The 25,312-nt window shown below is 43.9% G+C and overlaps 4 protein-coding genes across 5 annotated transcripts; 1 reads left to right on the top strand and 3 right to left on the bottom strand.

The window, feature by feature from the left end:
- Positions 1 to 2,849: 2,849 nt before the first annotated feature.
- LOC6728632 (aminoacylase-1) lies at positions 2,850 to 4,430 on the bottom strand. Its single transcript, XM_002103937.3, has 6 exons — positions 4,265 to 4,430; positions 3,861 to 4,205; positions 3,660 to 3,806; positions 3,322 to 3,605; positions 3,127 to 3,266; positions 2,850 to 3,073 (listed from the first exon to the last, which is right to left on the bottom strand). The coding sequence occupies exons 1-6, from the start codon at positions 4,353 to 4,355 to the stop codon at positions 2,863 to 2,865; spliced, it is 1,218 nt and encodes a 405-aa protein (XP_002103973.1). The 5' UTR covers positions 4,356 to 4,430; the 3' UTR covers positions 2,850 to 2,862.
- Positions 4,431 to 4,496: 66 nt separating this feature from the next.
- LOC6728631 (aminoacylase-1) lies at positions 4,497 to 6,153 on the bottom strand. Its single transcript, XM_016177031.2, has 6 exons — positions 5,993 to 6,153; positions 5,573 to 5,917; positions 5,369 to 5,515; positions 5,030 to 5,313; positions 4,839 to 4,972; positions 4,497 to 4,782 (listed from the first exon to the last, which is right to left on the bottom strand). Exons 1-6 carry the CDS (start codon positions 6,081 to 6,083, stop codon positions 4,578 to 4,580), a joined length of 1,206 nt encoding a protein of 401 aa, XP_016035267.1. The 5' UTR covers positions 6,084 to 6,153; the 3' UTR covers positions 4,497 to 4,577.
- Positions 6,154 to 6,675: 522 nt separating this feature from the next.
- LOC27209195 (phytanoyl-CoA dioxygenase domain-containing protein 1) lies at positions 6,676 to 9,857 on the bottom strand. Its single transcript, XM_039295637.2, has 3 exons — positions 9,642 to 9,857; positions 7,256 to 7,913; positions 6,676 to 6,990 (listed from the first exon to the last, which is right to left on the bottom strand). The coding sequence occupies exons 1-3, from the start codon at positions 9,663 to 9,665 to the stop codon at positions 6,806 to 6,808; spliced, it is 867 nt and encodes a 288-aa protein (XP_039151571.1). The 5' UTR covers positions 9,666 to 9,857; the 3' UTR covers positions 6,676 to 6,805.
- A 5,752-nt stretch (positions 9,858 to 15,609) lies between these two features.
- On the top strand, positions 15,610 to 24,997 carry LOC6728630 (protein Skeletor, isoforms B/C). Of its 2 annotated transcripts, XM_002103935.4 has the most exons (8): positions 15,610 to 16,008; positions 17,968 to 18,471; positions 18,960 to 19,219; positions 20,054 to 20,153; positions 21,057 to 21,833; positions 21,892 to 22,085; positions 22,142 to 22,558; positions 22,689 to 22,869. In XM_002103935.4, the coding sequence occupies exons 1-8, from the start codon at positions 15,948 to 15,950 to the stop codon at positions 22,728 to 22,730; spliced, it is 2,355 nt and encodes a 784-aa protein (XP_002103971.1). In that variant the 5' UTR covers positions 15,610 to 15,947; the 3' UTR covers positions 22,731 to 22,869. The 2 variants fall into 2 exon arrangements, with proteins under 2 accessions (XP_002103971.1, XP_016035265.1); XM_016175110.2 differs by having other exon boundaries at positions 22,142 to 24,997.
- The last annotated feature ends 315 nt before the right edge of the window (positions 24,998 to 25,312 follow it).

The following is a 25,312-nucleotide window of genomic DNA, read 5'->3' as shown; positions in this document are numbered from 1 at the left end:
CTTTATAGAAAATTATACAAAGACAATCTCAGGAAATGCCCTTTTCAAAGATAAGATGCACTTCTATAGAAATTGGCTTAGCATAGAAAAAACATAACTAGATCTGAGAGTGATGGCAAATCATTGGCATTCTTCCGTAATGATATGAATGATAACTGATATTTTCTCAGTGTCCTAAACCTCGGGGGCAACAATGCGAATGGTCCTGTCTGGCCCCTTGGGGCCGAAATGTATTTAAATGAATTCCGTCAGCGTCAGCCGCGGACCGAGTTCAGGCCAAGTGATGGACGCATTTAAACTGTCAATACGCATCCAGCTCAGATTCTCAGGACGGTTCTCCAGAAGGCCAAGACGAGGAACGCGCGTAAGCTTGAAGTCACTGAAGTGGCGGAGACAATGAATCCTGTCAAATCAAGGCAACACAACGGAGTCAAAGTGGCGTGGCGAAAACGCGCGAACCGGCCACCAGATATCCAGATATCCACAATTCAGTATCCAGTATCCGACAAAGTTTCGATAAGATGAGCCGACCAGCGTCCCTTTTTGTGGGGCGGGGCAACCACTCAGGTTGCCAAATCCATTAGAGTTAAATAAATTTTGATTTTGAATTCAATTTGCGAGTTAACTAGGTGGAGATGAGCTTCGTTCGGTGTGCCTGGGGAAAGAGCTGTCCAGTGGGTGGCTTGAAAAGTTCTAGGAAAATATCTATTCTATCTGCCATTAATGCTAATGGCACCTTAAAAATGAATTGTAAAGTATGTCATATTTTATAAAAACTTGTTTTCTGGTATTTACAAATAAGCAAAAATCTTAATAGGCGCAATAGTTTTAATTAGAATATTTTTATCATGCAATTTATGTCTTTTCTCTCAAGCAACCCTCGTCAGGTATTTCGTGTTTCATTATTTTGCAGACCAGTGATTTAAAAGTTCAAAGCATTCGTCTTTTTCCAAAGGCGTAGTGAGCAGTTGATTTCAGAAGGGGATGCTGATTTAAAAATCTATGATTACTTTCATAAAAATAGGTCTATACTGTCTCTTAAACTATATTTCCAGTTATAAAAACCTAATGAGAATAAATTACCATAGGGACCTTTTCTAAGACCATTCAATTAATACATAGAAGGGCTTTGAGCCCCCCAAAAAGTACCCCTTCAGGGGACACCCCTGACAAGCGTCTCATGAGCGGCGAGGACAGGCGGCTCGCCGGCGACAAGTGATGAGTGAATGCAAAGAATTTGAATATTGTGCCGCGGCGGCAGTTGACATAAATCGTCAATGACAGCAACATCGCCTCTCCGTTTGGCCTTAAACACGCAATCCGGCCGGAGGAAGGGCAGGATGCCAGGGACTGCCGATGGGAGCTGGTCGTGGAGCGGGTTGGATTGGGAGTGGCAAGTCCATAGGACACGACAGACAACTGTAATCCGCGCCATTGTATCGAGGATGATTGCTCGCGGGTCCGTTTTGGCCTGTCAGCGGTCCCTTCAAAATCAATTCTAATCGATTTAGGACACTTTGACAGCGCTTATTGGCAGCATGCGCGTGGCCGCGATACCAACAACACCTTGCCAAATTTCCGATTCTGATTCGGATTCTGGCCAGGCCGACGCTGCCAGCGAAATGTCAACAGCATTTTGGCTTAAACGGACACAAAGTAGTGCCGAAAAGAAGCAGCAAAAAATGCACAGCGAAGTAAAACTGGGGGCCGAGAAAGATGCGAAATCCGAACAAGAACAAGGCTGCGGCAGCATTATCATTATCTCAATGGAAGCTGATTGAAAACAGATAATTAAAATCTTCTAATTAGGCGGCATGTTCACGCACACACACACACACACGCGCACATATTGCCGTGTGTGTTACCTTAACCACTGTCGACTGTCAGTGGGAACAAGTTCATAAATCTTGGCTCCAACAAATCGTTTTGCAACATGAGAGAACATTACACGTAAGAGCCAGCAGCCCAAGGCGGCCCGAGCAGCGGCCAACAAAAGACCCGCAGCATAAAAGTCGCAAAAAGTTGGCCAACTACAAAATTATGGCTGGGGACATCTGCGATGTGGGTATCCTGAGGGGGTGGGGGGACCTATCCTAAGGGGGTAGGGGGACCTATCCTGACCGGAGGTGGAGTACAGCATGTGTATTTTAAGTGATCGACTTTGGCTAAGGCAGAGAAAATTTGTGGCTTAAAGCTGAAATCTTGTTGTTATAATGAGCGTATTAACTTATCTTAGAAAACTTAGAACAATCCAATTAACTATGTTTATTATAAATTAAGCATTAAACGCTTATGCTTGAAAACATTGACCAGAATTTCGGAATTTAATTAACTAAGCATTAACTAACAGTTTATGGTATTTCATAATACCATAATTCGTATTTTGGTAAAAATACAAAAGTTGGTAAGAAGTTTGTATGTGTCTTTACTAAAGACTTGTGAATTCGCTTCTTACAGACTTTTGATCAATATTCAAACTTATATATCTATTTAATTTTAATGTTAAACTAACGATAATCATTTTCAATTTCAACCGCCGACATTGAAGAGAACAAGTACTAATAACAAGTACTAAATAAATGGGTCTTGTCCTTGTTTTAACTTAGCACAGTTCTGCACCGTGCTTAACATAGTCGTGACTCGCACCAAATATTACACTTGACATTTACATTACATAAATACATATTCGTGTATGTAAAAATTTTGATACTCGAGTAAAATATGGGCATGTATGTTTATTTTAAATAACTGTCAATAAATTTAAGCGACGTACAAAAAAAAGAATACTATTGATTCAAATTATTTATTCGTGAGTATAAGAAAACATTTACACTTTTTTCAAAAGGCTTAATTCAGAAGAAATTAGCTTTCAACGCTTGCCAAGTTTTCAATAATTTTCTTGTATATCTCTATACCTCTTAAGTAAGTTTCTACACGAAGAAACTCATCGTGATCATGCAAAAGAACCGGAGTGTTATTAATAGGAGAAAATCCCAAGGCTGGAATGCCTACTTCGCGAATGTAGCGACTATCAGTGCCACCGGGAAATACCTGCAGCTTGTTCTTCAAACTTCTGGAAAATAATTAATTAAGATAAAGTTATTTCGAATATCATTTTAAGCTTACAGCTCATCCGTGGCACGTTTAAAGGCCATCCAAAAGGGATTCGATTCATCCGTGACAGTGGGAGCAGTGTGATCATTTCTTCGTTTTGAAGTGAACTCAAACTCGATGTCGCCACCAGCCTCTTCACACAAGTTCACCAACTAGAATGTGAGTATACTATTAGTAATTTAATGGCTTATTTATTCGGGTACCCACAAATGAGTTGAAGTCGGAGACTTTAAGATCCAAGGACAATCGAACATCAAAAACGGCGGTCAGCAAGGGTGGCACCACATTGCTTTGGACTCCGCCATCCACGATGGTCAGGTTAATGGTCGTCACATCGCCAATCTGCAACTCTGGATTATCCTTCAGGCGTTTTAACTGACTTGCACGGAACTCCATCATCTTGCTAGTTATATAACTAAGCTTTTCGCCCGCTGTATTCGGCATTAGAAGCAATCCATGCCCGGCGGATCCACTAATCTTAAAAATAACACCTGAAAATAGCCACAAATTAGTCTTAACCAGTACGGGTTTTTAAATTTACTTACCTTTTAATGTTCGCTCGGCATAGAAAACGGGAAACTCTGCAGTCGGAGAGGAGATTCCCTCGTCCAGGGAAAATCCAATATTAAGCGACTTAAACTCCTCCGAACTAACAAAAGGCATCATTCCCTTTCGCCCACCTACCTCTTCATCTAATGAAAAATTTGTTAAGTTTAAAAAATTTGGATAATTAAATGATTATTTACCTGGAACGAATGATATGTGAATGGTTCGCTTGAATCGCAATCCTTTGGCTTTTAATGCTCTGATAGCTGCCAAGTACTGCATTCCCACACACTTCATGTCCTGAGATCCTCTGGCAAAAATGCGACCCTCTTCATCGACTTCTGCCCCAAACGGTGGATGGGTCCATTTTTCAGGGAATACGGGAACTACATCCATGTGAGAGTTTAGCAAGATACTCGGCCATTCCTTTTCAGTTCCCTCCCAGCTCAGAACGACCACGGGATTTTGTTTATCGAGAGGATAGTAGACCTCAACGGGTAGATCCAAATTCTCAGCCTGACGCTTTAGGAACTCCACGCACGGTTCTAGTGAAATAATGGGCATTCTCTTTACTAATCATGGATAGAATTTATTAGATACCCACCATAATCAGGATTGGGATGCACACTTGGGATGCGCAGGTATTCGCGGAAATAGTCTATCTCCTTGTCGGTCCCCCAGTTCTTAGCAGCCATTGTGTTCCTATCTAAAGCTCAGACATAACTGAATCTAAAGTTAGATCTAGTCTATAAGTTCATATTTATCTTTTATTAGTTTTATCTTCGTGTGCAAATGCAATCTGAAGCAAATCCATCATAAACGAATGCTTTGCCAAATCCATTATTTCAAGGAGTTTATTTATCTTATAACTGTTATCATATAAAACAAACAAAAATACAGCATATAAAAGGCATTAACTAGACATTCGCAACGTTGCTAATTATCTTCTGAAATATCTGCACACCGCGCAGATAGATGTCCGCCTGAATGAACTCATCGTGATCGTGGAGCAGTACAGGTGTATTATTCATGGGTGAGAAGCCCAAAGCTGGAATGCCAACGGCACGAATGTATCTGCTGTCAGTTCCACCCGTAAATATTTGCGGTTTGATGGAAATGTGCCTAAAAGATTAAAAATATATTGTTATAAACAGAGGTCTTATAAGTTAAGAGCTTACATCTCATCGGTAGCTTTCTTGAAAGCGAGCCAGAAGGGATTACTATCATCGATGGCGGTGGGCGGGACTTTAGGTTGCTTCTGTTCGTAAGTGATCTCGATGCCACCACCCACGTCGGCACACCATTTGTGGAGCTATAAATATGCCTGTAGGTTAGTTTAGTGAACATTTAGGATGAGTACAGCACCTACATTAGCCTCAAACTCCTCAAAATCCACATCTAAAGCCAAACGACAATCGAAGCAGACCATCAGCAAGGGAGGCACCACATTGCTCTGAACTCCGCCACCAAGTTTGGTCAAATTAATGGTCGTTACATCGCCAATGACCAACTCTGGATTATTCTGCAATCTTTGGACCTGAGTCCTACGAAACTCCATCATCTTTCCGACTATATAGTTCAGCTTTTCACCAGCAGTATTGGGCAGCAAAAGCGATCCATGACCAGCAGTCCCACTGATGTTAAAATATACACCTGTTTGAAGTGGTAAGTATATAGGATATATTGCTAAATTTAAGGTCTAACTTACGCCAAACTGCTCGCTCTGCATAGAAAAGAGGAAGGTGATCATCGGGGGAAGCCAAGCCCTCGTCCATTGCAAATCCCACATTAAGAGCACGGAAATCATCAGTGGGCACAAAAGGTCTCATGCCATAGCGACCGCCCATTTCCTCATCTAAGTAAAAAGAATTTTATATGTGTTATGATGTAATAGATCGTATAAGTAACTAACCCGCCACAAAAGAGATGTGGATAGTGCGTTTAAATTTCGCTCCACTTCTTTTTAGCGCTCTAACTGCAGCGAGATGCTGCATTCCCACGGACTTCATATCTTGTGTTCCCCTGGCAAAAATGCGACCCTCCTCATCGATGTCTGCTCCAAATGGTGGGTGAGTCCAGTTTTCTGGGAATACGGGAACCACGTCCATATGGGAGTTCAACAGAATGCTGGGCAACTCGGGATTGAGTCCCTTCCATGTCAAAACCACCACGGGATTCTTTTCATTTGCTGGGTAATACACCTTCATTGGCAAATCCATCAGATTTGCCTGTCGCCTGAGAAATTCGACGCATGGTGCTGCAGAGGTAAGTTTAAATATCTTTAAAATTGCCACTCAATTTCTGTAAAATATACTATCATGCAGATTCTAACCATAGTCCGGATCGGGATGAACACTTGGGATGCGCAGATACTCGCGAAAGTACTGTATCTCCTCATCGGATTCCCACTTGCTGGTGGCCATTTCACTTCTATATACGATCTGTTGCGGCTGACAGCTGGCAGCATACTGAGTTGTGTTAGCTAGTGTCCGAGTCGAGTTCCAGTGCCCTACTACTAATAGACTTATCTCTCACGATCGTAACGCCAACGCGCGACCCGCGAGGTGGCGGACACAGAAATTTTTATCAAATTGTAAACGAGAATTTCGGATGGTGGAAAACTCGTTTACGTCACAGTAGCGGAGGGTTCACTTGTTTTAATCAACAACAGCAATCAGTGATAGGACACTACTTTGGAAAACTAATTCTTATTTTACATACAAAAACATTTCCAGCACTAAAAGGCTTAGCTTTAATATGTAATATTTGCAACAATAATCCAGGGGACTTTCTCTCCACTTTATTGTGTTTTCACTGTACCAATTTGACCGTGGTCTCCTTCTATTCTCCGTTATCGTTTAAATTCGATTCGTAGATTTGTTATAAGGTCGGTCGTTCGCCCCTTGCTATCTGTTCCCATCAACTGCTTGCTCACTGGCTCGAGCCCAAAGTACTGCTTTAAAGCCACATTTTCAGCACTGCTTGACTACTGCTTGTGACCAATTTAAATTCAGATTTTAATACAGTAGGAAGTTTATTCTTTACATTTACAATTACATCATACATCTTGGCGTGTACAACGAAACTTAAAGAGTCACTAGAGTCTTATATGCGAAAATACCGAATAACGATCTCCACCAGACCCTTAGGCCTTGCGTTCGAAGAGGACGGGGAATGGCTTATCCTTCGGCGCCTGCAGCCAATTGTCCTCCGAATACTTGACGTTGTTCTCAGTCTCGATGACGTGGAAAGTGTAGGCGTGGCGACTCTTTTGCGAGCGATTCGGCTCACTCTTGTGCACCACATTTCCGTGGATTATAATGCAGGTGCCTGGAAAAATTAAGTAAAACATATATTATAATGATTTTATAGTATTAATGGAAAAACCACGAATATAACTCTTTAGGGAACCAGGCCAAGAATAAACTAAATTACACTTGGTCTGACAAAAGCAGCTAACAAAATATTTACTTTGCACCTAAAACACCATAAAGATAATTTTTAAATGGGTCTACCGAAGCTCTAGTACTCTGCAGTACTTAGAAAGTGCTTCAACTACTTTAAATTCATGATAAATTATCTTTTATCAACTTACCCTTGCTGACTTGCATTGGCGTGAAGCTGGACTGCGGATAAATGGGAGCTGCCCGATCGTAGACCATCAGTTCGCTGGCATCCTTGTCGGGATTGCGGAGGTAGCGCCTGTGGACTCCACTCTTGTGTGAGCCCTTGATGAACTGCAGGCAGCCGTTCTGCAGGGTGCAGTCCTCGAGGGCCAGCCAAAAGCCCACCGCCGAGTTGGGATCCGTGTGCAGGAACCACGAGTCCTGATGCGGCGTCACCTCGCCACCCACTCCGGGATTCTTGTAGATGTACATACTTTGGCAGACGGCCGGCTTATTGTAGTTCAACTGCCAGCAGATCTCCCGAACCCGGTTGCTAAACGTGATGGCATTGAAGGCAGGATGCTCCACGTGCAGGGCATGCCCCACTTTGTTCAGGGCGATCATGGGATCCACCAGCAGCTGGCCCTCATCTCCCACCGCGCCCTTCTCGAAGAAGTAACGCACTTTGTCTCCCGATTCCATGAAGTACAGCTCCTTTCCCTGTGCATCCTCCTGCTTTATGGTGCTGAAGATCTTTCTGTTGTTCTGCGGAGCATCCAGGCACAGAGCTCTTCCCGCCTGGTACAGGGAGTCCACTTCCTCGGCAGTGAGGAAGTCCTCGATGACAATGTAGCCGTTTTCATTCAGCTGAAAATACGAAAGCGGGTGAAGGTCTCAGTCAATTCAAGGAATAATCTTTTTTAGCTATATGGCTTATCGGCTGCGCCGTCTGGTCTGGCGGGTTCGGCAATCTCTAACCGGACTCTAAGGGGGCTGGAGGCATTATCGCACCAACTGACCGATTGACCGACTGCATAATGGGCACGCGCTTACTATTTCGAACTTAGGGGTATTATACCATAATCGCAGCAAACAACATCGCAAAAAATCAGCAACATAAATGGGCCCATATAGAAAACTACGGTTTAAAATTATGAAAACAAATAGAAGTATAAAATTTATTTTCTTAAAGACTGATTTTTTCGTGCAGTGCACTAGTTCACTTTGTTCACCTTTCTAACGTTCGCTAATTAACAAATTCCGGTGCACGTCAAAATGTTAATTCTGCCTGACATAAACCCACGAACCGAAATCCGTGCTCATTCATTGAAATCAGTCAACGTAAAATTGAAAATTCACACATTCTCTGCTCCTAATGTATATTTGAGAAGGGGTATACTGGACTGGCGATCGAGAACGATACTCATAGTGGCATCTAAACAAAGATAAATGATTGCTTTGTTGAACAATTAATATCTCTTAGATTTATGCCTGACTTTTCAGGAAGAGCAATAGAATTTCGGCTTGGTAAATAAATCACTTTTGTTGTGGGTGCTCTCCCATTCTTTCTCCCGGTTCCCAGTGGCATGAGTGTGGTTAAATTAAATAAATCTAAATTGCTCGAGCGAGAATTTTAAAAATGAAAAACGAGAGTAAAAATAGTCGCCGTGACTCAAAGGCAGCCGACAAAATCACCTGAAGTGATCGAAAAGACGAAAGAGATCGGGTCAGCTGTCGATCTGACGCTAACAGAACCGCGAAGATAAATCATCGGAAAAAGGGGCAGGAAAGTGGGCCTATTTTCCGGATGGTGCTCTATGCACAATGTACCCTACATATATGTATGTCTGTGGTTCCATTACAAAGGCGTGTGCATGGAAAATTACACCAGAGGGTCAGCAATCAGCAGTTGCATTCATCACGTATGCTCACCGTTTGTCATATAACATGCTTAGCCAGCTGATTTTGTAATCGCGTTGTATTTGATAATGGCAAGTGCTTGAAGTGAAGCTTGTTTGCACGGGGAGCTTTGCATTAATATGTAATCCACATGTTGAGTAATGGCTTGGTGAACTAGAACTTGGGCGTAGACTACAGTGAGCAAATCCGAATTGTTTTGCAATATAAAAAATGAATCAATTTTATGCTGAATCAAATATTCAATTTAATCAAGAAGTTGACCAAGTGCAAACCAGTTTGTCAACAAACTATTCTAACCATAATTAACCACCGTGTCATTATTATGAGCCCCACGCGTTGTTTGGAAACTAGTCTGGTATTAAGAGTTGTTGTTCTGTGATTGCTTGAAATTTCCAGAATCTGAAAACATTTCCTCAATCAGGAAAAATTTCCTTGTCTTTTCATTATTCTGCAGAGCAACAAAAGAATGCTTTTCCGACATTGAATTTTCCGAGCCAACGAAATGTTTATGATGCAGATGGTTGTAAATAACACGATGACTCTTTGGGAACAAGTCATCCCAGGATGAAGATGACTAACTAAGAGTGCTTCCAATAAATAATACGTTGGCTTCCAAAATATGTAGTTATACGTAAAAGGAAAATTTCGATCGATTGATTAAATATGAATACCCACCTCGTCCAACAGTTTGCTGTGCATTTTGTGTCGATTTCTGTTTGTTTATTTTGAAATGAATTAAATTTTACTTTTGTTTTCAACTCAAACAACGCGAACTCCCGAACTTTTGTATTGGTTCTGTACTTAATTTGCTCTTCCGTAGCGTTCGAGAACGTTTCGCACTGTTTGGCGTGTCTTTTAAAACTGATCGGTAGAGAAATTTTCGAAAACGCTCGAAAATGAAAATATCTGACTAGCGGCTGCTCCCACGCGGCGTTTAACCGTTACACTTCTCTACTTCTGTTAGATAACAGCGAGCGCCGCTGTTAACTTTCAGCGCGTGTTGCCGCTACTGTTGCTATACCCTTCTTTATAGTACGGGTATATCTACGACGAAACACAAGTTTACGAATTTTGTCGCTTACATATGCAAGTCGTATGTATTTATGAATGTTATTATTAAAAACTATTTAGGTGCTTTGTTAACAAAATCATCGGGCGAAATAAAGCAATTCATTTATAACATTTTATACGTGCAAGGGCATTTAAACGTCGCCTCGGAACAATTTACTTTCGTCCATAGCATTCATAATTCTCTTGCCAGTTTTCTTATCAGTCGTTATGTGTGTCAGTCTAGCCATTGACTTTGATAAATAAGAATTACTTTAGTTTGTCCACTTTAGTTTTGCGCTATTGTTGTGTGTGGCGCAATCTCCAAACTAATTCTGCTACCCATCAAGTATACATACATTGAATGATTCTTTCTCCCTTGTCCCATGGAAAACCCATCTTCCTCTATTTACACACGTGTGCCGGTTGCGATCATCGGTCGGCGGTCTGGGTCTTCCACATGACTTCTTTGTCTTTATGTTCATGCATGTGATCATTAGGCATCCTCCAGTCAAATGCACAATATGCTTTTGTACATTTCAGTGTACATGTAACTGCACTGAAAAGAACAAATTTTATAATTTTATATTTATTTCTAGTAGAAAGGTAGAAATTATTTTATACCTAGAGTGTACCATCAAGAAAAAACATTGATGATGCATACTACATTTTTTTTCTCAGTGGTCTTTTGTGTGCCTGTGTGCCAGTTAATTGCCGTCTGTGCGTGGGCCGTTATTCGTTTGTTTCCCCGCCAGACTTTTGTAACTGCGATTGCCTCACCGGCTTTTCACGGCGCGCAAGAAATGTATGCAAAACTATTGTTGCTCCGCGGCTAATTGCAGATGCTTCAACAGTGGCTAACAAAGCTGAGAGTATTGGATTATTCATTAGTTAAGCTAGTTAACAAACTTTTGGAAACTGGCAACTTAATTATGTTTATGTGCTCAATTAAGAAGGGCAACTTTAATTATCCCTGAAGATACAAGACAATTAATTATCCATGCAATGAAAATATCTACTATTCATATAAGTTAATTACATAGAAATGAGTTATTGGCTTACACTATTCACAGGTTAAATTCAAATTCAGTAGCCTGCCCACAGTTGGCATATCCCACACTGAAAATAATATTTGCCAATACGTGGGCAGTGCAAACAGCTTCCATGTTAGTTCGCTCGAACTATCCGCCCATTTAATATTTGTTATATATTTCCTTGACAACTTAATTTCGGTCTTGTCTGCCGCACTTGTGTGCAAATACTCAAATATTTGCAGATCTTCAATGCTGTCTTGGCACAAACAAAGGCCGTAAGTGCCACTTTTTGACTGCACCTCGACTCAGCCGTCCAACACTCAACACACACCCACTGACTAGGCTGCCAACTAACTAAATCCGGCGACTAACTTCCACTGAAAATGCCATAAAGAGTCGCCAAATGAAAATGGCCAGATGATAAATAAGCAGGCAGGAAATTTATGCCATGTGCCTGTGACTTAGTACTCGTACATTTCAGATGCTGCATTCGCATTTCGCATCTCGCATCTATTGCGGCTCCACAGAAGATTAATTACACTAGCTGCGGCCATAAATAAGGCAGGCAAATACAAACAGCATTATTCGCATTGCGAGGAGGCATCGCCAGTAAGTGCATGTTGTAAAATTCAAATTAGAAGCCATCGTGCAGATTTGCTGCTGTGTGGCCTTGACTTAAAGAAGAAGACGAAGAAGCAGAAGCGGCTGGCGGAAAAGGGGGTGGTTGGTGCCCCAAAGGGGCAAGGTGTCTGTTCGTTCGCTCGCTCGCAGCTGAACAATCGAGTCATAAACAATGAGCGGCCAAGTAGATCCCACTCCATCAACCTTAGGCCATCTCGCCCATCCATTAGCCCATCAGCCATCACCCACCAGCGATCCAAGGTCATCTGTTGGTTCTTCTTGGCCTGGCCGTGTGTGTGCGAGACTAATTAAATTAATTCACATCGGAGGCACGCGATTGGCCTGGCTGGGCAAACAAACAACAAACTGATAACAAATTCAACTTTGCTTTATTCACATTGCTTTAATTCGACTGATTTTTTGTTGTTTGTTTGTTTTTGCTTTTTGGCCATAGAAGGTGAATGTTATTTTCGCCTCTACAGATGATTAGAATGTGCCTTGTCAGCGGGCCATAAATTAAGCTCAGCTGCCTTTCCAATTTGCATACCCTGTAATTAAGTGGTCAGCAGTGTGTCTGCTGATTATCATAAGCTGCTCAAAGCCAAAATGGTTTTGGAGAAGAACCCGTATGATTTAGCATCTAAAAAATCATTGAGTAAAGTTCTAGTTGTCCAAATTAAACACTACAAAAATTTTTTTCAAATATAAAGTATACGTTGAAATATTTTAAATTCTTAGGGTAATTCCACTTACGATCTTTCCAGACCAATCTTCTGTTTGCGATTATTTTCCCAAATAGGATGCTAGCTTCAGTGCTCCATAGATTAGCTATACTTATATGATTTCGTTTTATTTATTTGGGACAGGCCCCCCATGTCGAACTCAGCGTTTTGAGCATGACCTTAGCCCGAGTTGCTGGTCAGCGATATGGAAAGCATGCACCTTGATACTCGGCGATATATTAACAATGCATGATGCAAGTAAGAGGAAATGCTGATGCGAGGCGAGCTGTCAGGAAAGGGAAACGATCGTAGACGCATAGATATTGCACTAGATGCGGATCCCAGAAGTGGGCAACTTTCTCCGCCCCGGCAGCATGATGAACTGTTCAATTTACTTGAATCAGCGATCCACTAGATGATACTCCACCTCCAACAACCGGCGGCTATAAATCAGCAACCAGAGCCACCCTATGAAATTCGCATAACAAAGGCTAATTACGCGACACGTTTGGACTTCATCATCATGGATGGACGGATTTGTTTGGGATCTGCTGGCTTTATCGTGCTCGTGCATAATTTTCGGATCAATCAGCTGGCCGAAAGAGCGAGACAACGTCGACTTAAAGCCATAAATCTAATGGTCGCCAGCCGCGTTGGCCATGCCATGCAAATGCGAAAGTGGCCAGAAGAAGAAGAGCAGCTGGGCACCCAAAAGTGGTAGCCAAGTTAATAATGTTGCTTCGTGCTTTAGTGTGGTGGCTTAACTCTATTCCCAATGTCAGTTGAGAAATTAAAAACTAATTTGATGGCAATCCAAATTACGCACATTGAGGTGGGCCTGCACTATGCAAAAAATAACATATACTTTATACACAGAAAAATCTAATTCACAAATAAGCTTCATATACTTCTTCCCAAAATTATTAATAATGGAATTGCGTGCAAGATTTGCACACCTCATACTAGTAAGGAATTTTCCCAAGTGTACGCCCGGCTAAACCTCAACATGTTTTTCGATAAAGAGAAGGGTTTTGGGGGAGTGGGAAAGTCAGCTGGAAAAAGAGGTTCCCCGGTGGCTCCACCTTCGCAGCCAGTTGATTATGAAAGCGCTTTACAACAGCCATATGAGTTTTTGTTCGTCTGCCTGTCTTCAAAGTGAAAGAAGCATTAAAAGCGACCTGAAACATGATGACTGTCGGTAATTTATACGAAATGTGCGTTTTTGCCTCATTTCAGTGTTTCCAGCATTTCCCTTATAATTACACGCTCCCCATGCAAAATCGTCGATCACGTCGCCAGCTGTGATTCCAAACACTAGGTTGCAAAAATAAATATGAAAAACGGCTTTTGGCACCACTTAGGCAAATCTGTTGAAACCTAATTTGAATTTGCAAAAATCATAACGCCGCTTTGGGATATTAAAAAACATCATCTGCGGCCAGAGGTTATTGATTCGCCGTTGCCTTTTGTTGTTACCACAAAAGAGGGATTATAAGCCGCGCGATATATGGCGAACAAAGCTCGAATGCAGTCACAAAGCCACAAAAGATTCAGGGCCTTGGCCAAGAACAAAAGGATGCCCAAACTTAGATTTAGATTTCGCCTTGACTGCGGCCAATGTCGTCGCTTTGTTATCGCTTTTATTGGGCTCCCAGAAATTATCTCCATTATAGCCGAGGCCCTAATTGAATTATGTAAGCGGGAAGCAAACGGTTAACAAGCGCTGGCAACCGCACACTTACCGTCTGACCTTTTGTGATTTCTCACTCGTTTTTTGGTATCTTCGAGGGCCTCCGGCCACCACGAGCTGGCCCAACAGATGTGAACTTGGCAACGGATCACGAATTGCCAATCTGCTTTCTTTCACCTCCGAACCGTGGACTAAATCCATCATGATGGATTAGCAGCCATGTCTGATTATCTAATCCGGTAATCCGGTAATCGCGGGAGCAATCGAAAGTGCAAAGGGAGTACATCAAAAAAGTAAATTACTTTTTGCTATTATTCAATCGAAAAGGTGAGATAATGTCAATAAAGTAATCTGCAAGCACAGCACATGGCTATAAGGAAACGAAAAGTAAATGTTTAGTTACCATGTGAAATTGTGAATGGTGAACGAAACCGAAAGTAAAATCGGAAAAAATATGTTAAGGAAGTTTATTAAATGGAAAATGAAATGGTATGTTATAATTTGACACTTACAGGCCCCAAAAACTATTTAAACAACAGTTTCCTAAGGAAATCCTATGTAATTCGATTTCTGTAAACGTGAATAACAACCATCGCGGAAATAGTTTTAAAAGGGAATACACAAATTAAGCATCCAATGAATGAAAACTGCACGTAATGCCCAACAAAAGTGGGTATCGAGCATTCGAGATTTGCGAAGCACACTCGGCCATAATTTGACAACAATAAATTGCATTAGCAGCGAAACAAGTTCAACACGCAGAATAACATTTAAATTCAGCAGCAACAAACAACGAAGTGGGTATCGAAAAATAGAAAAAACACAAGAGAAGACATGAAAAATGACAGAAGGTGTGCAAAAAAGTGTATTTAACTTGGCCGAAAAGGCGTCGCGGCAGAAAGACGTTTGAAGTTTGTCTACGTTTTTTTTTTCATTTTTTTGAGGGTACTGTGCGACAGCAGCCATCGCAATAATTATTGCTGACGGGCAGCAATAACAACATTAAGGCAACAGCAGCAGTGGGTCACTGGAGAGCCAAGTGATCACAACAAATGGCTAAGATAGCGTAGGCCCAACAGCAACATTGGTAGCAAAGGCAACACTAACAGTACAGACAGCAACATGATGTGCTTATCCTGCAACAATGTATATAGTTAGCAACATCAACGGTAACAACAGCAACATCAGCTGCAACGATAACAGTTAAAGCAACAACAGCAACATGAGCAGTTCCATTAGCAACACACTTGCTGGTAAGCAGCCACAATCACATATCGTTGTGTTGACAGTTGCAGATGCAACATTTCAATAAAACAATAAAAACACCTAAAGTTAAGGCAGCAGCATTGTTCAGACTTAAAGCAACAGCAGCAACATCAACTGCAAGTGTACGACAGCAACATTCAGGCTAAGAGCAACAGCAGCAGCAACATTGGCTGCAAAACCAGACCCAAACGGTGCTGCCGGCGTCGGCTGAGAGAGCGGGAGGGGAGCGGAAGCAGATGCGGCAGCGGCGGGTCCGAAAGTTTTTCAACTCTTTGCTGACAGCCAAGATCGCTGGCGATCAGTGCGGTTTTGGAGTTCGTTGCGTTCGGTCGCGAGATACCTGGCTAAGTGGAACCCCAAGCTAGATCCCTGGATCGGTACCAACTCGAATTTTATTCGCGAGTGTAGATCTCTTTCTCTCTCTGTTTCTCTAACCCATAGTTAAGCCCGAGTGTGTGTGTGTGTAATTGCTAGTGCCAGGATAAGCACATCCTGCCGGGAAAAATCCGAATTAAATCGGGGGCCTGTGCCCAAACACCCACACGCTGCCATAAAAAAGAAACCCCAGACACACGCAGGCACACTTTTGCAACCGTTAGCCATGTTGGCAATGAAGGATAAACCTTGGCTGCTGCTATTTGGCCTATTGGCCGCATTAAGCTGTAAGTACCCCGGGCAATGATTTATAAGTGCCATTGTGATGCAAATTGAACGGATAGCGATGCAGACACAGCTGCAGATACAGATACAGCTGTAGATACAGATGCTGATATTCAAAAACTAGATTAGTGGCCTGTTTATAGGAGCCACACAGCTCAATGACATGCCGAATACGAATCCGATGTATATATCATCTTTTGTGAGTGCGGTGCCAGCCAGTTGAATATTCATCAGCTTTTATGATCGCGCTGACCGTTGAACCGCTGACCAACTCCACAATTGTCCCACTGGCGGACTGCATTAGCATTTCCACCGGAGATTTGCATAAATTGCTAACATGTTTCCTTGATACCATTTTGAAGACCTCCTAGTGAGTGGAAAAGCCACTGGGAAAGTAGGTCTCTAGGTTGGCTAGTCCATGCGAAAAAAATAAGACTTTATTAAATCAATTTATTAAAATATTCATTTAACTCAGATTTTGCATACTTAAACTATAAAATTCCAATTTATGTATGAAATCAATACGTACCAGATCACAATTAGATTAATTAATCGAATGATATGTTTATTTAATTGAAAAATCGAACATTTTGAAATATTTCGCTAAAAACATCCTCAAGTAAATAATGTCTTTTCGTTAGCGATTCCATGCTTTTGATGCGTTGATTTTGCAATTCGAGTGGCTTCAGATGATTGCCAATTGCCCCCAACCAGTTCGATGGGTTAGCTTGGCCAATAGTTGAGTGCTCGTTGTGAGCCTGCCTAATGGCTCCGTCTGACTTCGGCCCGATCATCATTAATAAGACTACGATTGCTTTTAATTACACCTTTGGCATTTTGCATACGAGCTCGCAACTGCCCCGTGAGCTTTAAATCATTGATGGATTCTGGGCCAGCCGGGCGGAAATCGGCTGGGCAGATCGGATCGGATTCGTGGCCGACAAACTGGCCAGATTCAGAATCTGGCAAACGAGAAAGACTCGTCCGCGTCTGCGCAAAATTTGGAGCAGCCGAAGCCATGGCCACGGAAAAGTGAACCGGCCAGCGGGTAAAAACAAATAAAAAAAAACCAATCGGGTTGTGTCAAAAATAAAAAATAACTGCAGGCCATGGCGACCATGTCGCCCCGACAAACCATTTGATGGCAGTTTAAAAAAACAGAAACGTGTTTATGGCCCATGCAAAAAACAAAGCACAAACAATAGCAACAAAAAGATTGTAATAAAACACAGATAAATTGAATTTGAACAACAACACCAACCAACAGCAGCAAGAGTTGAAGCCAAGTTTGTGAAGGTGAAGTGGGATTTTTCAAAGCGAAATTCGCCAGCCCACAAAGCAAACAAAGTTGGCCCATTAAAGTCGGCTTAGAACCATTCATCTTCTAATGAGAATTAGTTCCCATTAAGACCTGTTTTTTTTTTTCATTTTTCCATTTTTGTTTTGGTGTTACACGCCTCACGAATTTTCGGATTGTATTCAAAATTTATTTGCCGTAAATCCGTAAATCCGAAACTTCCTGTGCTCCAAGAACAAAGACTGCGATCGAGTTTTGGCTATGACACACCGCTTTCGTAGATTTCTGTTTGAATTGCTTGTTTTGGTTTATCTGTTTGCCTGGAACCCGTCGGCATGGAAATTAAAAACACTGATAATATAAAAGTTAATAGGCAATATAATATCGTAACAATAAACAAGTCCAGTTAACAATCGACAAATTATTCATTGAACATCGAGTAACAAATCATTATTAATTAATTAAAAAAAAAAGCAATTTTAACCAAGCTTGGTCCAATTTATTTCCGCCAGTGTACGACTAATTAAGTGGTCGCTAAGTGGCTGCGAAGATCTCGCCTGTGTATTCATTGCCCACTGACTCAGCTAGCGCCAAGTTTGTTGCCTAAGTCTTTTGTTTTGCCCGCTTACCTTACCGATTCTTTTGATTGTTTTTTTGTTTGCAGGCCTAGCCAGCTTTGGAGATGCCGCCTACCCCTATTATGGCACCAAGATCGGTGCCCTGACCCGCCTGCACCACGGTGTCTCCGGCGATGTGTACGCCGTCGATTCCCGCACCATCTTTATCAAGAAATTCAATTACGACGGCGAGGCGCCAGCTGCCTACTTCTATGTGGGGAATACAGCGCGGCCAAGTAATGAAGGTGCCGCCCGGCTGAGGGACGAAAGGGGCGGAACCGCCTCCCTGACCCGCCGCTACAGGAACAAGGACGTCACCCTGTCGCTGCCCGAGGGGAAAACACTGCGCGACATCAAATGGTTCTCAGTGTGGTGCGATGAGTTTGCGGTGAATTTCGGCGACGTTTCTATTCCGCCCAACTTGGACTTCCCGAGGCCACAGAAGATCAGCGCTCTGAGGGGCGTCCATGGCGTCTCCTCCGACAACATTGTCATAGTGGACGCCCAAACGCTGCTGGTGCCAAACTTTAGCTACGACGGAGAAGCGCCAGGTGGGTACAACTCCAACATTCAGATTTTCAATACTTAAGGAACTTAGCATGTCATTCAAAAACTTCCTAAAGCTCTGGCTTCTTCTTGTCTATATTTGAATTTTTATTCATCTTCAGAAGTGACGCTCCAAAAGTTTGGTTTTGAAAACGATCAATTAGATAAACTAGGAATGAAATGTATCTTTATATTAAGGTTCGTATTATTCACAGAATCATTTCCGGAGCTAATAGAATACCGAGAATTATGGTTATAACAATGAAATGCATTTCATTATTTAATTAAGCAATCCTTTCAATTAGGGGAATTCACACAGATTTTAATAGAAACCGAATATACTGGATCAATAAAGTGCTTTCGTCATAAGTGAGGGTAAACAAATTAACTTTAACAAACCTGAACTGAGTGTACTTATTAGAATGGTTTTATGGAGATTTTTGTTATTTGACAATCAGCTGATATAAAAGTTCCCCCCAAATATGATTTGCAGATGCCAAATTCTGGGTGGGTCGTGGCCAGCGGCCCACTTCCGACGGCCTGAGGATTCCGGACGAGAATGGCAAGGAGAACCCGCTGCGCCGCTACGAGCGCAAGACAATCGTGCTGACCCTGCCCGAGGACCTGACCATCTTCGACATTGGTCACTTTGGCGTTTGGTGCGAGGCCTTCACCGTAGATTTCGGACACGTTCGCCTACCGGAGGGCCTGAATGTGCCGCCCTCCTTAAAGATGCTCGGAATCAGTCCTCAGGTAAAGAAGAACGCCAGCCAGATCTTAAGCGAGCTGCAGCGCTGATTACTACTACTGATCGCTGATCGCAGATAGCTGATCGCGGTAGTTGGGTGTAATTGTGTGTAACTCTATTTATGCAAGCGTATTTATTGTTGTGTATATGCAAAATATTTATCAATCGATTCGAATCGGATCCGGCATCACGAGTCGTGACCGGAAATTCCTAGACTGTAAGCTAGACGGACGGCGGAGGAGGAGAGATCCAAAATATATATCTATATATAACTTATATACATACATATGTGCAACACATTCTATAATATATGTGTCTATGTAATACTCACCTGCTTGTTATTTGTGTTTTGTTGTCTTGATCAGCTTTTGCTTGAGCTCCGGGAGCGTCTTATACAAAATGAAATATGTGTGGGACTGAATCCTCATTGTTCCTCCTCCTCGAAACCCACAACACACAAAACAACACAAAACGCACACCACATACACACAGACACAGAAATCCCCCACAAAAACACACACATATCCTTCTGATCAATATACTAACACCCCCAAGCGAAATCAAAAACATTTTTCATTTTGTATAATTAAACCATTCGAAAGCAAAAATATTTCGAATACAGCAAAACAAAAATGCAAACATTTCGGGTATTCTCAAAATTTTGACTTTGGCAAAGCTTTCTCCTCCCCCTCCAAAAAAAAAGAAACCTCAGTCCACATTCACACCTACACGCACACACATACCCGCACCGCACATTCCCCATCCGATTCCAACTCCATATCCATATCCGTTTCCGCTTCCGATCCAATCGAACCTTCCCTTAAACCAATCTCTTCCAGTCGAAGCTCAACTGCGAGGTGCTCTACGACGATCTGGCATTCGAGGTTCGCTGGGCGGTGGCCGGCGAGAGCATCGTGGTCCAGTTGGTGGCCAAATTGGGTAAGTTCTGGGTGCTAACTGCTCCTAATTTGCGGAAGTTTCCCCTTCCATAAGCTGCGCAGATATTAGCTTTGTGTTAATTGAAGCTAAACGTCAATATATACAAAATAAGAGTTATTTTTATTTGCTTTGTCGAAATAAATTTAAATTCATTGCTATCTTCTTATGCAATCACAGTTCCCAATGAGTTAGGAATGCCATGAAAAAGACACCTTTCGGAATTTAAGACTCTCTGCTGAGCTTAGCCCTTTACCTGACCTATCCCATTTGGTGACAAGCCTTTGGCAAGCTGCATGCTGCATCTGCTGGCGATGATTTATGATGCTTTGACATTTTATCGAGTACAGTTAGCGGAGAAGGGGGACGAGATGGCAACAATAAAATCCAGTTAGCATCCAAATTGACCGATCAGCAGCATCCATGGCAGCAACATCGGTTGGCAGAATAACAAGTTGCGAATTATGACGACTGGTTTTATTGCGCAACTCGACTGCTGGCTGGGATGGGGTGGCCAAATGGATAGCAATTTGTTGGTTGCATCTGCAATCACGATCACCGTGGGCATACTTTGTCCATATCGAATCGCCACTGGTCTTACTCCAATCTGGGCAATTTGCAACCGCTAAGAATGCCGCCAGGAATTTTCACCGGGAAAATGTCTGCCGACCGGTTGACCAAGCCAGAATTGGGGCGATCAACTTTCGTTGATTGTGGGGCTCCTAGCACTCACCGTAGAATTTAACTGCACTCCAAGTAGGATTGGCAAATGGATTTAACTTGACTTCATTCATAAGATATACCCATTTATAATTTACTGAATGATTTCAAAGTCGAATATAAGCATTGCTTTCAGTGATCAACGCATATGTATGAAAACCTCTCATCACATTTATATCCCCGCAGAACCGAACAACTACATGTCCTTTGGAATTTCGCCGAACAAGAACATCAGCCAGATGATTGGTGCGGATGCAGTGGTGGCCTGGGTGGATCCACAGACCGGAAACGGATTTGCAACGGACTACTTCCTGGAGGGCAAGGCTCAGTGCTCAGGTGGGCGTGGCGCTTGTCCCGACACCAAGATCTCTGAGAAGACCAACTCCATAAGACTACTAAATGCTGCCATGGTGAATGGCTATTCAATTGTGACCTACCAAAGATCCCTAGCTGCCACCGATCGCCTGGATCTGCCCATCTCGATTACGGGAGCGGAATCAGTGGTGTGGGCAATTGGACCACTTAACGATTTCCAGGAAGTCTCCTTCCATACATTCTACAACAAGCATCTGCACCAGATCGAGTTCGGTCGCCAGCCCAAGTGGAATTGTCCCTTGCCAGAGGGTGCTCGTGGCAACAGCAACTCATCGGAACAGGAGGACTCTGCTCCCGCGGCCCAGAGTTCTACTGGCGGAGCTGGTTATCCGCCAGCAGGCCGACCCAACGTGGAACCCGATGAGGAGTTCTACGAGAATCGGGCTGAGGCACTGCATCGTCAGCCACCGCAGAGGCGCCAAGAGACAGCAATCATTACCCAAAGGCGGCCAGTGCCTACTCCGAAGCCAGTTAACAGCAATGGCGCCTGGGACATCCCTGCCATTCAGTGTCACGAACCAGAGGATGGAGTGTTCTATGCCCAGATGGGCCCCACGGGAGGAAAACACGGCTATCCAGCAATCACAGGTGGGGTTCTTGCTTTTATTGTTCAAAAGATACCAAGTAAGTATGTTGTATACTTTAGGTCACGTCGGATGGGGAATTTCCTGGTACATCAACGGACTTCTGATCCCCGAGATCCATGTGGTGCGCGGCAAGACCTATACATTTGTGGTTGAGGGCGGAAACAATCCGGATATTCCGGCCAAGTACCATCCGTTCTACATCAGTGACGATCCTGTGGGAGGATACGAGCACAAACGCGAGGAGGAGAAAAAGGTGAAATCAATTTGGTAAATAAATCCCTAACGGCAATACCGATTTCTCTGCTATAGGCCGTGCGCATCTACGCCGGAGTACATCGCTCCCGGTCCGGCCAAGTCACCCCAACCGGCGTTGGCCGTCTCTGCAATTGGACACCAGATGTGGAAGGTCCCCCGGCGGACGATTACCAGTCCTTCGGCGCCTACCAGCGCACCCTGACCCTCAAGTGCGACGCCGGCGAGCCGGGAGTGATTACCTGGAAGCCGGACCGGAATACGCCGGACACGGTGTACTACCACTGCTTCACACACCGTTACCTGGGATGGAAGATCCACGTGCACGACTCTTGTGACTCGGACGCGGGCGGACTCAAGGGAGCCGCCTCTGAACGCCACGAAATCCGGCTGCCGGCGAAAGCCACCGCCGCGGAACCGGCGCCAGTGCACGAGGACTACGCCGGAGAGGCGTCCGTACGGCACGAAACCAAGGTCAGCGCCAACGATAATTTTTTATTGAAGCACCAAACCGATTTGATTAAGAACCACAATATGAACGGAACACCGCCCAAACTGAGTTTTGAAATAACGAAATCTTCGGAAATAACCAAACTGATTTCAGATGGCATCCGCGCTGCTGAGGCTCTCGAGGAGAGCCTACTGAGGAACCCGAATCTGAACCCCAACCATCCCAACCAGAACCCGATTCCGAATCCACACCAGAAACCGAACGTGACCCCGACCGAGATCAGCTCGCGACCCGAGATTCTGCTGGGCGAGACCCATGCCCACACGCTGAACGCATCTCCATCCGCATCCGCATACCCATCCCCATCAGCCACTTTACCCTCTGCCAACCAAAAGCTACCCATACTCGCGGCTGGTCCCCATCTCATCCATCATCCCCCGCACTTGCATCGCCTGCACCACCAACCGCAGCATGCCCCCCACCCGCATGTCCATTTGCATCACCACAATCTAACCGCTAATCTTCCAGCGCTCGCCCAGAAAACCATTGGACTCTCTGAGTTTCTACGTCCGCCGCAAAACGCTCCGCTCTTTCATCCGGTTAAGCTGCCCGGCCGTCGACCTTTCCCTGCTCCGATCAAGAAGGTTCCGGCCTCAAGGCCCATACTTCCGCAGCAGCATCCGCATTTGCATCCGCATCCACAGCAGCATCCCGTTCTTCTGCAGCAACAGCCCTCCCTGATTGTAAGTCACTATAGGAAGCCGATACCGGGATTGCTGAAGCCCTTCGTAAAGGAGAAACCTTTTCCACTCCAACCGCTGGCGGCATCTGTTTTACTCCTGGGTCAGCCCACTGAGCTAGGCGGGCTCAATAACAAGGGAGAACGACTCAAGATTAAGGGTAAACCAAAGATTCCAGTACCTTATGTGGACCTAGAACCACAAGGGTCTCTGCAAAATGCGGCCTTCTTTAATCAACCAGGCGGAAAGGGAAAGGGGGACCAGAAACCCAAGACCTCCTCTGTGTCCTCCATTCTCATCTCAACTACGCCCATTCCGCTGGTGAAACGTCCTACTGTAAAGGAACCCTCCCAGGAGGAAATCGCCAGTATGCGTCCTGCCGTTAATCAGGGTTTCAAGCCCGACACCGTGATTGTGGAGAGCGGATTCAAACCCATCGTTAGAACCGATGGCACTGGTGTCCAATTGCCCAAGGAGATCATCGATCAGGTGGCCCATCGACGAGAGGATCCTGGGACAGAAATCGATGAGGTGATGGAAACAGATACCCTGTTCCTGGCAGCCCAGCAGGGAGGCAGTGAAACGCAGAGCTTTGAGCCCATGTTTATACCATCGCCCTTGGACAGTACCAATGCTACAAAAGTGTTGAGGGTTAACGTGAAGGAGGTTAGTCCCACGGCATCGGCTCTAAGACTGCCGTCGGCAGCCCTGGAGCACGCCCTGCCCTCCGCTTCGGAGTTAATAAAGCCCACCCTGGACGAACTCTTTGGAGAGGACCTACACGAAGAGGAGCTAGAAATGGAGCCTATGCCAGTGGCGGATGATGTGGAGTCACTGGAAGAGACAACCAAAAAAGATGCTGTAACCACAACAATAGACATTCCAAGAAACACCACAAAGAAACCGGATCCCGATCTGCTGGAGGATCTCTTTGGGCCCGATGAAGAAGAGATATATGCGGATGAGTTGGAACTAGACATGGATGACCGAGTGGCAGCTGCTGCGGAACGGATAGACACTTACTACCTGCCGCCAGATAACCGAAAGATTCCCCATACCAGGCTGCCGAGTGGAGCCCTCTACACCTTTGATGGCAAGTCAGTGGTGGACAGTAGCCTGGTGCTGCCGCCCAAATTGGATGCCCCGGACAATGGCGGCGTCCACCAGCGACATGCCCAATACGGATTGACCCCCTTGGAGCAGCTGGTCCGTACCACACCTCAGTTTGGAGTCTACAGAGGAGAGCTGCCACAGGAATTCCGAGGCACAGAGCCCCAACCCGTCTCCGAGTATTCCCATCCAGCGCCGTTCAGTCGTACCACTCCTGTGTTCTCCAGCAGCAGTGGCAACACCATCTATCCGTATTCCTCGTCGACAGGAGCATCCACATCCACCGTATCATCATCGTCCTCATCGCCATTGTCGTCATCATCGCTGAGACCCATTTCCACCAAGCTGCAGCTTCTGAAGCCGGAGGGCCGAAGAGCGTAGGATCTGCAATAGCGAAATTATAAGCAAGAACTAGCATTTAACCGTTTTGGGGTGTACGACTCTCATAACCACGTTACATTTACTCGTAAACCTGTATTAGCCCGTAGTTTTCTTTTAACACTTATGATGCTCTTAATTTTAAACGAACGCATGAATTTTATTAGCTAAGCTAACCGATTCTGTTTAAGCCGCATTTTAGTCGTTGTGAAATAAAACCAAGAAGTAATCTGATTTGTGTTTGATTTCCGGTTCAACCGGAAATGAAGATATGTTTATTTTAAATACAAGTAAGGTCAATGGAACTTTGTTATTCTTTTTAAGTAACTGCCATTTTAAACGTGCGCTAAAATTAGTTTTTACTTTCTCAACACTCACAATCCTAAATTGTTCGATATAATACCACACAACGCACTATTATCGATAGCTTTCCAAGTATCGAAAACGCTTTGACAGCTTATCAAGAAATAATTACAAAATCAAATATAAAGTTATAAAATATAGATTTTAAAAGTTCGGCTTGTAAAGAAAACCTGGAAAATAGCTGAC

This window comes from Drosophila simulans, chromosome 3R, assembly GCF_016746395.2.
Source record: "Drosophila simulans strain w501 chromosome 3R, Prin_Dsim_3.1, whole genome shotgun sequence".
Classification (NCBI taxonomy): Eukaryota; Metazoa; Arthropoda; class Insecta; order Diptera; family Drosophilidae; genus Drosophila; species Drosophila simulans.
The sequence above is the reverse complement of the archived record's forward strand: the minus strand, read 5'-3'. Positions and strand labels throughout refer to the sequence as shown.

Bases quoted from the DNA above. Each gene is read 5' to 3' on its own strand.
- LOC6728632 (XM_002103937.3), bottom strand. From the start codon at position 4,355: ATGGCTGCTAAGAACTGGGGGACCGACAAGGAGATAGACTATTTCCGC. The intron at 3,606-3,659 runs GTAAGTAAATTT...GGCTATTTTCAG, and splicing joins TGCCGAGCGAACATTAAAAG to GTGTTATTTTTAAGATTAGT. The intron at 3,267-3,321 runs GTGGGTACCCGA...CTCACATTCTAG, and splicing joins TCTCCGACTTCAACTCATTT to TTGGTGAACTTGTGTGAAGA.
- LOC6728631 (XM_016177031.2), bottom strand. From the start codon at position 6,083: ATGGCCACCAGCAAGTGGGAATCCGATGAGGAGATACAGTACTTTCGC. The intron at 5,516-5,572 runs GTTAGTTACTTA...CTTTTTACTTAG, and splicing joins CCACATCTCTTTTGTGGCGG to ATGAGGAAATGGGCGGTCGC. The intron at 4,973-5,029 runs GTAGGTGCTGTA...GCATATTTATAG, and splicing joins TTGAGGAGTTTGAGGCTAAT to CTCCACAAATGGTGTGCCGA.
- LOC27209195 (XM_039295637.2), bottom strand. From the start codon at position 9,665: ATGCACAGCAAACTGTTGGACGAG. The intron at 7,914-9,641 runs GTGGGTATTCAT...TCGTATTTTCAG, and splicing joins ACAGCAAACTGTTGGACGAG to CTGAATGAAAACGGCTACAT. The intron at 6,991-7,255 runs GTAAGTTGATAA...TAATTTTTCCAG, and splicing joins GCCAATGCAAGTCAGCAAGG to GCACCTGCATTATAATCCAC.
- LOC6728630 (XM_016175110.2), top strand. From the start codon at position 15,948: ATGTTGGCAATGAAGGATAAACCTTGGCTGCTGCTATTTGGCCTATTG. The intron at 18,472-18,959 runs GTGGGTACAACT...TATGATTTGCAG, and splicing joins CTACGACGGAGAAGCGCCAG to ATGCCAAATTCTGGGTGGGT. The intron at 20,154-21,056 runs GTAAGTTCTGGG...ATATCCCCGCAG, and splicing joins CCAGTTGGTGGCCAAATTGG to AACCGAACAACTACATGTCC.